The sequence below is a fragment of the Podarcis pityusensis genome, assembly GCF_964106645.2.
Source record: "Podarcis pityusensis genome assembly, chromosome: 7".
In the NCBI taxonomy this organism is placed as follows: Eukaryota; Metazoa; Chordata; class Lepidosauria; order Squamata; family Lacertidae; genus Podarcis; species Podarcis pityusensis.
Genome location: NC_138031.1, coordinates 8,860,036 through 8,870,737, shown reverse-complemented (window position 1 = coordinate 8,870,737; position 10,702 = coordinate 8,860,036). Strand labels below are relative to the sequence as shown.

At 43.1% G+C, this 10,702-nt stretch overlaps 1 protein-coding gene across 3 annotated transcripts in view; it reads right to left on the bottom strand.

The window, feature by feature from the left end:
- The window catches only part of LOC308480782 (solute carrier family 2, facilitated glucose transporter member 5-like), a 20,884-nt gene extending 10,744 nt beyond the window's left edge, over nucleotides 1-10,140 (bottom strand). For 2 of the 3 annotated variants that reach the window (XM_081012625.1, XM_081012626.1), the window contains exons 1-8: nucleotides 9,691-10,140; nucleotides 8,745-9,214; nucleotides 6,994-7,089; nucleotides 5,202-5,356; nucleotides 3,540-3,664; nucleotides 2,211-2,363; nucleotides 1,991-2,116; nucleotides 490-677 (exon numbers count right to left, since the gene is read on the bottom strand). In XM_081012625.1, coding sequence (XP_080868751.1) covers nucleotides 490-677; nucleotides 1,991-2,116; nucleotides 2,211-2,363; nucleotides 3,540-3,664; nucleotides 5,202-5,356; nucleotides 6,994-7,089; nucleotides 8,745-9,214; nucleotides 9,691-9,844 — 1,467 coding nt within the window. In that variant the 5' untranslated portion in view covers nucleotides 9,845-10,140. The remainder of the gene's footprint in view (nucleotides 1-489; nucleotides 678-1,990; nucleotides 2,117-2,210; nucleotides 2,364-3,539; nucleotides 3,665-5,201; nucleotides 5,357-6,993; nucleotides 7,090-8,744; nucleotides 9,215-9,690) is intronic. The other variant, XM_081012627.1, reaches the window with a different exon arrangement.
- Between the last annotated feature and the right edge of the window lie 562 nt (nucleotides 10,141-10,702).

Below are 10,702 nucleotides of genomic sequence, written 5' to 3'. Positions count from 1 at the left end.
TCCTCCTCCAAGCTCCCAGTCTCCAGTACTCCCCAGCTCTTCCCCTCCTCTGAGGTGTGTCTATTTGTTCACCACCAGGATCCCAGATCTAAATCCTCTTCCTCTGCATTTTCCCTGGGGGGCTCTTGGTCAGGTGGTTTCCACCACTCCTCCTCATCCAGTCAGTCCCTGACATCCACTAGGGTGAAGATGGAAACCTTGAGGCACCCTGGGTGTTGTCAGGATATATATCACTGGCCATGCTGTCTAGAGTTGATTGAAACTGGGATTCACCAACCCAAGGTGTGCCACAGGCCTCCCCTTAAGGGTGGTTAGATAGTCTTGATCCCTGGAATAGAATCTAGAAAACAGAGCAGCCCCTGAGTGCATCAACATGGACCATTCCCAGAGACAAGCAGTGACAATTGGTGTTTCTGAACCTTTTTGTGAAATACATTCTCATTTTACATGGTTGAACCTCCTAACAACTTGGGATATTGCTTTCCTTACTGCATTGAGGCCATCAAGCTGCTCTCCACCCATCAAGACGAAGATGCGGATGACATGCCATTTTAGGCTTGGGGTCATCATTAGCTTAAGTGAATCCATGTTCTTTTCGTCTTTCTCAATTATGTCCTCCAGCTGGAGCTCTTCTATCTCATCTTCCACGTCGCTAGTGTCTCGCAGCTTCTTCAGTACTGGGTGTGAACAGAGGCAAAGAGGATTAGACTTTGAAAGGGGTGACTTCTAAAATAAATAAATAAGCAGATTGATTGAAAGGAAGTTGGAAAGGGGAAGTCTGGAGGGTTTAATCTCTCTAGAACGCTTGGGAGTAATTCAGAACCATAAAGAAGCAATCTTGGGAATCTCTTAATAAAAATTTGTGGTATTTGAGGAAATTGTATTGGGATACTTTCTGTATTTGTAATTGTTGCAACTATTACACAACATCATGTGTGTAGTATTTTTTGTTAATTTCATTGTTCCTAGAATTCCTCTTGTTTTTCATACTTCCATACATGCCACAAAGGATATTAGCTGCTTCCTTTTTACATTACTGGAGACAATCAACACGATGACGATGCCCCCACTCCCCCACCCCAGAACACATCCCCATGCAATTTTGAAAACTTGATTTAAAAAACAAGCAGACTATTTTTCTATTTCAGAGCCTAAACATAATGCACTGAATCACTCCAGCTGGATCATCATGTTTATAGCATCCATGACCGATGGCCATCCAGCCTCTCCTTAAAAACCTCCAAGGCAGGAGAGCCCACAACCTCTTGTGGGAGTCTGTTCCACTGCCGAACAGCTCTTGCTGTCAGAAAGTTTTTTTCAAACGTTTAATTCGGAAATTCATTTCTTGTAGCTTGAAGCTACATTCTTCCACTCATGATACCCAGCAACTTTAATTCAGAGGTATACTGACTCTGACACTACTGCCATCACTGCAAGTAGCCATTGAATGACCATTGACTCAGTCCAGTATACCTGAAGAAGTATCTCCACCCCTATCGTTCTGCCTGGACACTGAGGTCCAGCTCTGAGGGCCTTCTGGCGGTTCCCTCACTGCGAGAAGCCAAGTTACAGGGAACCCGGCAGAGGGCCTTCTCGGTAGTGGCACCTGCCCTGTGGAACGCCCTCCCGTCAGATGTCAAGGCAATAAACAACTAGTTTACTTTTAAAAGGCAACTGAAGGCGGCCCTGTTTAGGGAAGCTTTTAATGTTTGACAGACAGATGGTTGGGGTATACATAATAAATTATTATTATTATTATTATTATTATTCCCTAAATAGTTGTGTGAAAGGAAAGTGCATTTATATATCAGTTGTATGTGCATTGTTATGAAAGGCTGTTGATGACCCTCTATTAATGAGAGGATTATCAACATAAATGATCTGATAATCCTAGATTGAATTATGCAACAGGCCAAAGGTGCCTGAGGTCTCTTCAGCCTGAAGGGATATCACAGCTCTTTATGGTGCCCATACCTAGAGGTCCCAGTACCTTTTATTGCATTGTTTTCATCCTCCTTCTGAATGAAGAGATACCTAGGACTTTCAGGAAGTAAGGGCAGTAGAAAGACCTGAAGCAATGGCATGACCACAGAAATGCTTGTCAGAATTGGTAAACCTGTGAAAGAAAATAAGAGTGACTGATAACGTGAAAACACTGAGGTGGAACTTCTGAAAAGCTGTAAGTCAAAGGATGAATTTCTCTGAATTACCTTTTCGGGTCCCAATAATTTCTGGGAGAGAAAGTATCTGAGCCAACAGAACACCAAAAGAAGAAAACAGACTGTGCATCATCATTATGCGTCCCCTCAGGTGTATAGGGGAGATTTCCCCAAGATATATGGAGACAACACAGAAGGTTATTCCTGGTTAGGTGATAAATCAAAATATAATTTACAATGAGCTTGTGACATGGTGTACAGAAACATATATAGAGAACTCTGCGTGGTACAGAAGGCCACATTGAGTCATGCAGTTAACTCCCTATGAATTTAAGAGGTCCCCCACAGACTTCTGCAAAATGTCATGCTGTCCTTGACAATTTGCATGAGAGGTTACTGGATCAAGTTACATGGAGAGATGATATTTGACATCATAGTTACAGAGCTGTTGCCCAGTTGTAGCTCCCCACCATTTCAGGCCCCACAAAGTTACAGAAAGAGGTGTTCTCAGTGACTACTTCTTAACTTTGGAGATTTCTCCCCCTGGCTGGTTGCCAAAAGCCAGAGCGCTTGATGCCATAGACACCAAGATGTTGCCCAGTTGTAACTTAAACCAAACTGAGCCCCACAAAGGCTTGCAGAGAGGTCTTCTCAGCCGCTGCCTCTTAACTTAATAGATTTCTTCCCTAGCTGCTTGCCAAAGCCAGAGATTGTTCATCTTCCAGAACTGGAATTAAATATGTTCATTTAAACTAATTGCGATGGCTAGAGAAAAGTTAGAAGAAAAGTAGCCAACCTGACACTCCACAAATGATATTTTGACTGCCATTCTCAACATCGTTTACTATTGAATATGTTGGCATGGGCGGGTGGAAAATATAAATCAACAATATTTGCCTCCCACTGGAGTAGATTAGTATAATTACCACATCCCAGATCTTTGGGATCTAATCTCTAATCTAATCCACCCCACACATCGTTCTTCATGTCCTTGGAGACTAAGGGAGAGGGGAGTTTGTCACAGTAGGACAGGAAGACTCCCAGGATTCTTCTGCAGCCTCTTGCCCGCTCTCTGCTTCAGCATCTGAGTCTGAATTGCTCCTTGTCACAGGCTCTCCCTGCTCACTAAATCCTGTTGCCCCTACAGCATCCAACAACTCCTCCCACTCTTCTCCCTCTGACCTCTCCTCGGTGTCCCACCACCAATCCCCAGGTTCTGAGACTTCTTCCTCTGAGGTTTCCCTTGGGGGTTCCCTGGCTGGTGCCCCCCCCCCCCATCATGCAGTCGGTCCCTGAAATCAGCTCAGATGAATCTTGTGCATTTCAGGATGATTTCTTTTTGCAAAAAGGCAAGCCAATAAATTCAGGACTCCAACTTACCTGAACATAATCCAAAGCAGAAATTGATAAAGAGGCTGTATCCATAGGTTCTTATCAAGTGTGAGAGACCCAATAGTACAGAACAAATAATGTACAAAATGTCAGCTATCATCAAAGCACCTTTCCTGAAAAAAACAGGCGGGGTTGAGGAAGGAGATGCCAATGACTTCAACTGTTTGGACTGAAATTGGGATGTCACATCACTCATTCCATTTCTCAAATCGGGAGAACTCTACTGATATTTTGAGAGTAAATGACTGGGACGCACGAAACATCTCAAGCATGGCTAAACAGGGTTTTCCTTATTTTTGTATTGGACCTGGAACCATTAGAGGAGGTTCTTAGAAACTACCCAAATATTAAAAGCATCATAATAAAAAGTAAGGAACATCTGGCTAACTTAAATGCTGATTACAACATGGTCCTGATGCTAGCAGATACTTTAGATACACCACCTTATTTACACCAGGAACTGAATGGACATAGCAGGGCTAAAATAAATTAATCAAAATCAACTTTAAGGGTTTTCAACATCCCACCCAAGATTCAGACTCTAATTCCAATGAAGAGTCCCACATAGATATAAAAGCTTCCTATATTTGGAAGTTTGGGGAACCATGAGCCTGAAGAAACTATTTCTAGCAGGGCTCCTATAATCTCTGGACAGCTTTGTCCCACTGGTTAAAAATAATAATAATGAAAAGTGATTTTGAAAGGTTGACTTCCTTTGATCTTGCCATACTGAGAAAAACGTTTCTGTAAAAAAAACTTGTCTGCCTAAGTTGTTACATTGCCTAAGTTGTAGCTTTTCCAAGTTCTTCCCGTGGCTATATCACCCTAAATTTTGGCTGCTTGGCAAAAACTTTCTGAAACATTTATATTTGAATCTAAAGAGGCTTGGGTGAAGAAAATTTACCTATACAGAACAGTTTTAAAAGTGCTTGGATAAATTAAACTATATTGTGAAGCTAACCAGTCAAAAGCAGGCTATACCCCTAATATCGAGTAACACAGCAAAAGCCTAGAAACAAACTGAACAAATGCACAATACGGGAAATTCAATGGATGTTGTTCTTTTAGTGGGGATCTGGTTAAAGAATTTAGATTGGGTAACTACCCTAAAGGTGACTCTTAAGATATGCAAATCCAGGATGAAATGTTTACCCCTTCCGAAATCTCAGTTATCCAAATTGTGTGCAATCTACTTCCTTTTAATAATAAGAATACTTAAATATTGTTCTGTCTGTAGTGTTAGTGTAGTGAAAGATAAACCTACCAATGTGGTTTCAACTAATTTTGTGTCTATAGGATTATAATGCGTTTGGAGAGCATGTTCCCACCACCCTAAAACGAAGTTCAATTAGCTAGCTAAAAGTGATCGGATAAGATTCCAGGACTCTGTTCCTCCCTGCTATACAACACTCCCTGAAACGTTTAGTGAAATATGAAAATTATCTGACATCATCCCCTTTGCCTTTCTTTGAAATCCCATTCCATTTGGTTGAATGCCTTGGGCAGGTGGAATGAAACTAACAAAGTTGATGGCATTTTATCTTTTATTAGATGCTACTGGGGAATGTAGGTCAGCAGCAACCACCCATTCCCACATCCCCTCAGCATGCTAGGAAATGCAGTTCACCACTTAAAGGGTTATATCTATACCTGCCAAATCTATCCATCAGCCAAGCAACAGGAAAGGACCCACAGATAGCTCCAAATGGAAATAAAGCCACAGGGATAGTGGCCAGGACCAGCTTAGAATCTACTCTATTTCCAAGCTCTTCCAACATAGTTGTGTTATACAAGTCATGCAGGAACTAGGAGAGAAGCACATAACATTCAACATTAGGACCTTTTTGCAGAGTGTATGGCAGCAAAAGCTGAGAGGCTGAGACCTGGCTGAAACCCTGGAGAGTCATGACTAGCTAGTGTGAACACTGTTGAGCTAGATGTACCAATGGCCTGACTCACTATGAGGAAGCTTCCATCATCATTACCATCATCATTAATATGCTGCCCATCTGACTGGGTTACCCCAGCCACTCTGGGCAGCATCCAACAAACTAAAGTACAGTAAGACATCAAACACTAAAAACTTCCTGATACAGGGCTGCCTTCAGATGTCTTCTAAAAGTTGTATAGTCCTTTATCTCCTTGTCATCTGATGGGAGGGCATTCCACAGGGCATTTTATCTTTTATTAGATGCTACTGGGGAATGTAGGGGAATGCTACTGGTTCCCTGTAGCTTCACTTCTTGCAGTGAGGGAACTGCCAGAAGGCCCTCAAAGCTGAGTGATGGGGGTGGAGACGCTCCTTCAGGTATACACAGCCAAGGCCCCTGAAGGCTTTAAAGGTCAGCACCAACACTTTGAATTGTGCTCGGAAACGTACTGGGAGCCAGTGTAGATCCTTTAAGACTTTTGTCCTATGTTTAAAAAACAAACAAAACAGCAAATTTTTGGCAGGGAGCTGCAGCCAATGCTGGATGGACAGTGGGAGTGTCGGGATGAGGAATGACTCTGCCTCATTCCCAGTGAAAAAGTTAGTTTCTTGCACAAGGTGAGCATATGCGATGTCCCAGAAATCACAAAAGGTGTCCTCACCTTTATGTCATTCTGTCATTTATCAAACTTCTCAATAATTCAGGCATGTTTGGGGTACCTGCTTGTGAAGCAGCTTGAATTAATAACATAACAACCCCCTTTTGCAAAACTTAAGAATTTTTTTAAAAAATGCTAAGACTCAAAATGGGTGTAGTTTATGAATTATGGATCAGCTGCAACAGAAACAAATTCAGTGGTGTTTACAACCCAGCAAGATGGGTGGGGTATAAATGATAAAGTTGTTGTTGTTGTTGTTGTTGTTGTTGTTACATTATGGTGGAGGAGTTAGAAAGGAAATGGGGTGAAGTGGAAGAGATGCTGTGCGTTCTCACTGTGCATCCATGTGTGTGCATATTCACATGCCACATGCGTGCCCAGGAAGGTCACGACTGATATGGAAATTTTGACATTAGATTCTTGCCTTAGATGTTCCATGTATTTTTCCAATACTAATTGCAGAAGTCTATATAGGATTATATATCAATGTGCCAATGAATAATTTGATTCTTGTGTTTCTGCATTTTGCAACTCTTATGCTACACTGTGTAAACACCGAATCATTGTATTCCATGCTAATCTGACCCTAAAAAGGCACAGATGCCCAGCCTGGAAATTCATGAAGATTTTTAAACAGAAAATAAGCATCTTGCTACAGAAATGTGGGGGACCAAATTTAAGACTGGGGTGTGTGAGAAACCGAGAGAACCAAAACAGGCAGATCCTTCCATCCCTATTTCCAGTATGTGCCCCCCCCTCAAATTACCCTAGGTAGAATGTGGGCCTCAACAGTACAAAAGCCCTATAATAACTGCTGCTTTAATAACCCAGCTACACTGCAGCACCATCTTACCACAGTTGGAGAGTAGAGTAGCCACATGTTGTAACCATCACACTGTGATAGGAGGCAGGAAGCAACTGAGACCCAAATAAGCAACTTTGACGACTCCTGCAGGAAGGATAAGCAGGTACTGTGATGAAACTGCACAAGGTCAGATACATGAGAACAGCTGCTCATATGTAGATGTTCCACGAGATCATGAGTGAACTATCTGTGCAGTTCAGTTTCCTGACAGTGTATGTGCTTCTTTTCTGATGTCCACGCTCAGTGCATGGAAAGCAGGGTGACAGGGTGTCAAGGAGCTGTCAGGGAGCCAGGTCAATCACAAGGCAGGCACACACACAGAAGGCACACAGCAGAGTCCTCTGGTTTGCCTTAATCCAGCAAAGACATAGCTGAAACTGACCACTAGCTCTGCCCATCCCCCTCTAGCCTATCAGTCTGGATCCCTTCCAAGCAGACAGAGGCTATGTAGAGAGGCTGAGCTCCTCCTCTGGGCCTGTCTGGCCTGCTGCTCAGCAATGTGCAGGACTTTCCTTGAGAGGGGTGTCAGAGTGGGAGGAGAGCCAGCAGGATTGGGACTGTCCTGCTGCTGTGTAGCAGGGTCAACCTCTGACTCCTCTCTGTCCGAGTCTGCTCACACACTGTGACTCTCAGCCTCTCCCCCTGTCCTGGAAGGGCCTCCTTCTCCTGTCCTGACCCCCCTTTGATCACTCAAACCTCCTGCTTCTAGCACCTCCTAGCTCATCCCTTCTGCAGACTGCTCTTCAGTGTCACACCACCAGGATCCGGGATCTAAGTTGTCTTCTTCTGTGCCCTCCCTGGAGGGTATCTTGGGTGGTTGGCTCCCACCACTTCCTCATCCAGCTAGTGGGCAGAGCACACTAGCACTCCCTGCTGCAGCTGTGATGGATGTACTTCTAACTACTCCTGCCACATATTCCTTCTCCATCTTAATACAGAGCACATTGTTTCTGGTGCCTTGTTGGAAGTAAACCAAGTCATGATCAGCATATTAACAATTAATTTCTAGTACCCATTTCATTCCACAACCAATCCAAGAGTCGGGAAACTGGAATCTTATAGTCCAGTCAGGAGATGAAGACCCGTCACAGGCCCCAGCTGCAAGATATCACTGATTAGAAATGGATGGGTGTCATTAATAACTTCAGTATCAGCATTGAAATGAGGGTTGTAAATTCCCAGGGGCCCTGGAACTTCCCCCCAAACCCAGCTGCCATCTTACCAGTTTTGGCCCATCACACTGAAACTACTCAAGGGGTGGGGGGAGGTTCAGTTTTGAACTTAATCCTCCCAAGAAATAAATTTATCCATCACAGGATTTTACTAAATCTGGACAACCACATTCCTGGAAATATTCATAAATACAATGCGAATAAGGACAAGATTCAGATCTAAACTGGGCAACATTTAGGGAATAATCTTATGAAGCATGCAGCTGCCTAAATCTGGCAGACGGAGAATGTGCCTTTAAAACAGTATTTTGTGCTAGGGAACCAGGTCATGTAACTAAGTTTAACGGGCTTCAAACCCAGCTGGTATGCTAAATTATTTTATCAATTGTTTTTATTATACCAAACTAACATATTAATCACATAGATTTAGAACAACCCATAATATCTTTCCTTTCTACATTGGGACTACCCTAAGAATGCCTAATTCAAACCAAATGTATTATGAGTTGTTCTACCTATAAGAATCTGGAAAACATTTACACATCAGTTTGGATTGATAGGACTCACCTGTGTCTTGGGTGTTTCCTCCGAACTCACCCAGGTGTTGGTTGTTCCCTCTGAACTCCCCCGAGTATTGGTTGTTCCCTCCAAACTCATCCAGGTGTTGGTTGTTCCCTCCGATCTCACCCGGGTGTTGGTTGTTTCCTCTGAACACACCCGGATGTTGGTTGTTTCCTCTGAACTCACTCGGGTGTTGGTTGTTTCCTCTGAACTCACCCGGGTGTTGGTTGTTCCCTCCGATCTCACCCGGGTGTTGGTTGTTTCCTCTGAACTCACCCGGGTGTTGGTTGTTTCCTCTGAACTCACCCGGGTGTTGGTTGTTTCCTCTGAACTCACCCGGGTGTTGGTTGTTTCCTCTGAACTCACCCGGATGTTGGTTGTTTTCTCCGAACTCATCTGGGTGTTGATTGTTTCATTGTCTACCTCCTCTATTTCATCCATGGTTTCTTGTGTAGGAGCCCAGAAAGAAGGCTCACCTGTCAAGAAGTAAGAGAGTTCTTTTCATTTGGACCTACCATCTGTTTCACAGATACAGATCCATAAGTTTTGAGGCTCTTCCATTTAGTTAGTATGTCTAACAGTCATGCCTGGGATTTTATCCTACAGAGATCACCTGGATTGTAGGGGGGGGGCAGAGGCACAGGGCATTGGAATTCAAGGATTTGTTTTCAGAGCAGGAGTGATTATGTCATCTGTTGGCGTGAGGCGGTAGCTAATTTTTGTGCTAGATTAGGTTAGCTAAAGTCCAAATATGGAAAATGATCAAGCAGAAACTGGATACTTCCTTCCTTTTCTTTGATGGCATTCCATCTTCACCTTGGACTCCTATATTGTGACACCATTTAAATAACCACTGAACTGGATAGATATGGAATCTAACTGTAGGCAGCCTCCTCATCTTATGCAGGACATGAATGGAGAGGATGAACAGGCAAAGAACACATGGACTTACTGTAGCTTTCTCTTACTGGCGAGGAGTGGAGTATTGAGTCAAGCCTTCTTTTATTCTGAAGTAAAGCTCTCAGAACTCTGTGTTGTGAGAGCCAATCAGAGGAAGGAGACCAGAAGGTTCCAGGAAGCTGTTGACAATTGGGTTCTGAGATCATCCCTGCTTACAAGTCTGGTTTAGAATCACATTGTCACAGCAATTTAATATGGGTTGGTTGCTGGCATGATGGAACTAGAATAACATTGTGGCGAGCTGACTGAATAGAGAAGTCCCCTGCACAGAATATCCATAGTGTGACCACATTCTTTCACAGCCTTACTTCTTCCTTCTGCAACGCGAGGATAACAACATTGACCTTTCTTGCAGGGTCGTCATTTGGACTCCAATATAATTCCCAGGAAACATTTGAAAATGTTTTAGGCAAATGCTGTGTTTCATTTAGCTTCCAGCATTTCACATTTCAAAATAGCTGTTTTTAGAATGCTTCAGTTGTTATGCCAGACAATGTTCCATATTCCATGCTCCATGTTCCACATTCCAGCCCCCAATTGTTGAAGGCTCTTTGAACCACTCGCATATATTACAATGGTTTACTCTACAATAGTTTCTCCTTCACTGATTTAAAAGCCAATATGGTTTGTGTGTTTGTGTGCATTTAAAAAGAATAATTAATATTTCAAATTTTGAATACATGAATATATCCTTAAAAACAAAACAATATCAAGAGTTTCCGGCCAGATTTTTAAAAAAAGTTATGTGCTTTAAATGTCCTGTAATTAGTAAAAGGCACTCCTGGCTACTGAGGGCATCTTCACCTCCAGTGACAGAGCTGGACCCAAGAACACCCAAAAGTTAAGTATCTGCTCCTCTAGGAAAACCTCAACCCCATGCAGGGCAGGCAACTTACTGTCTTTCTAGATCCTGGAACAACTCACCCACACAGCTTCTGTCTTGCCAGACCCTATTTATCCGTTCATCCAGACCACCACTGCACCCAGAATACAGACGGGGGTCT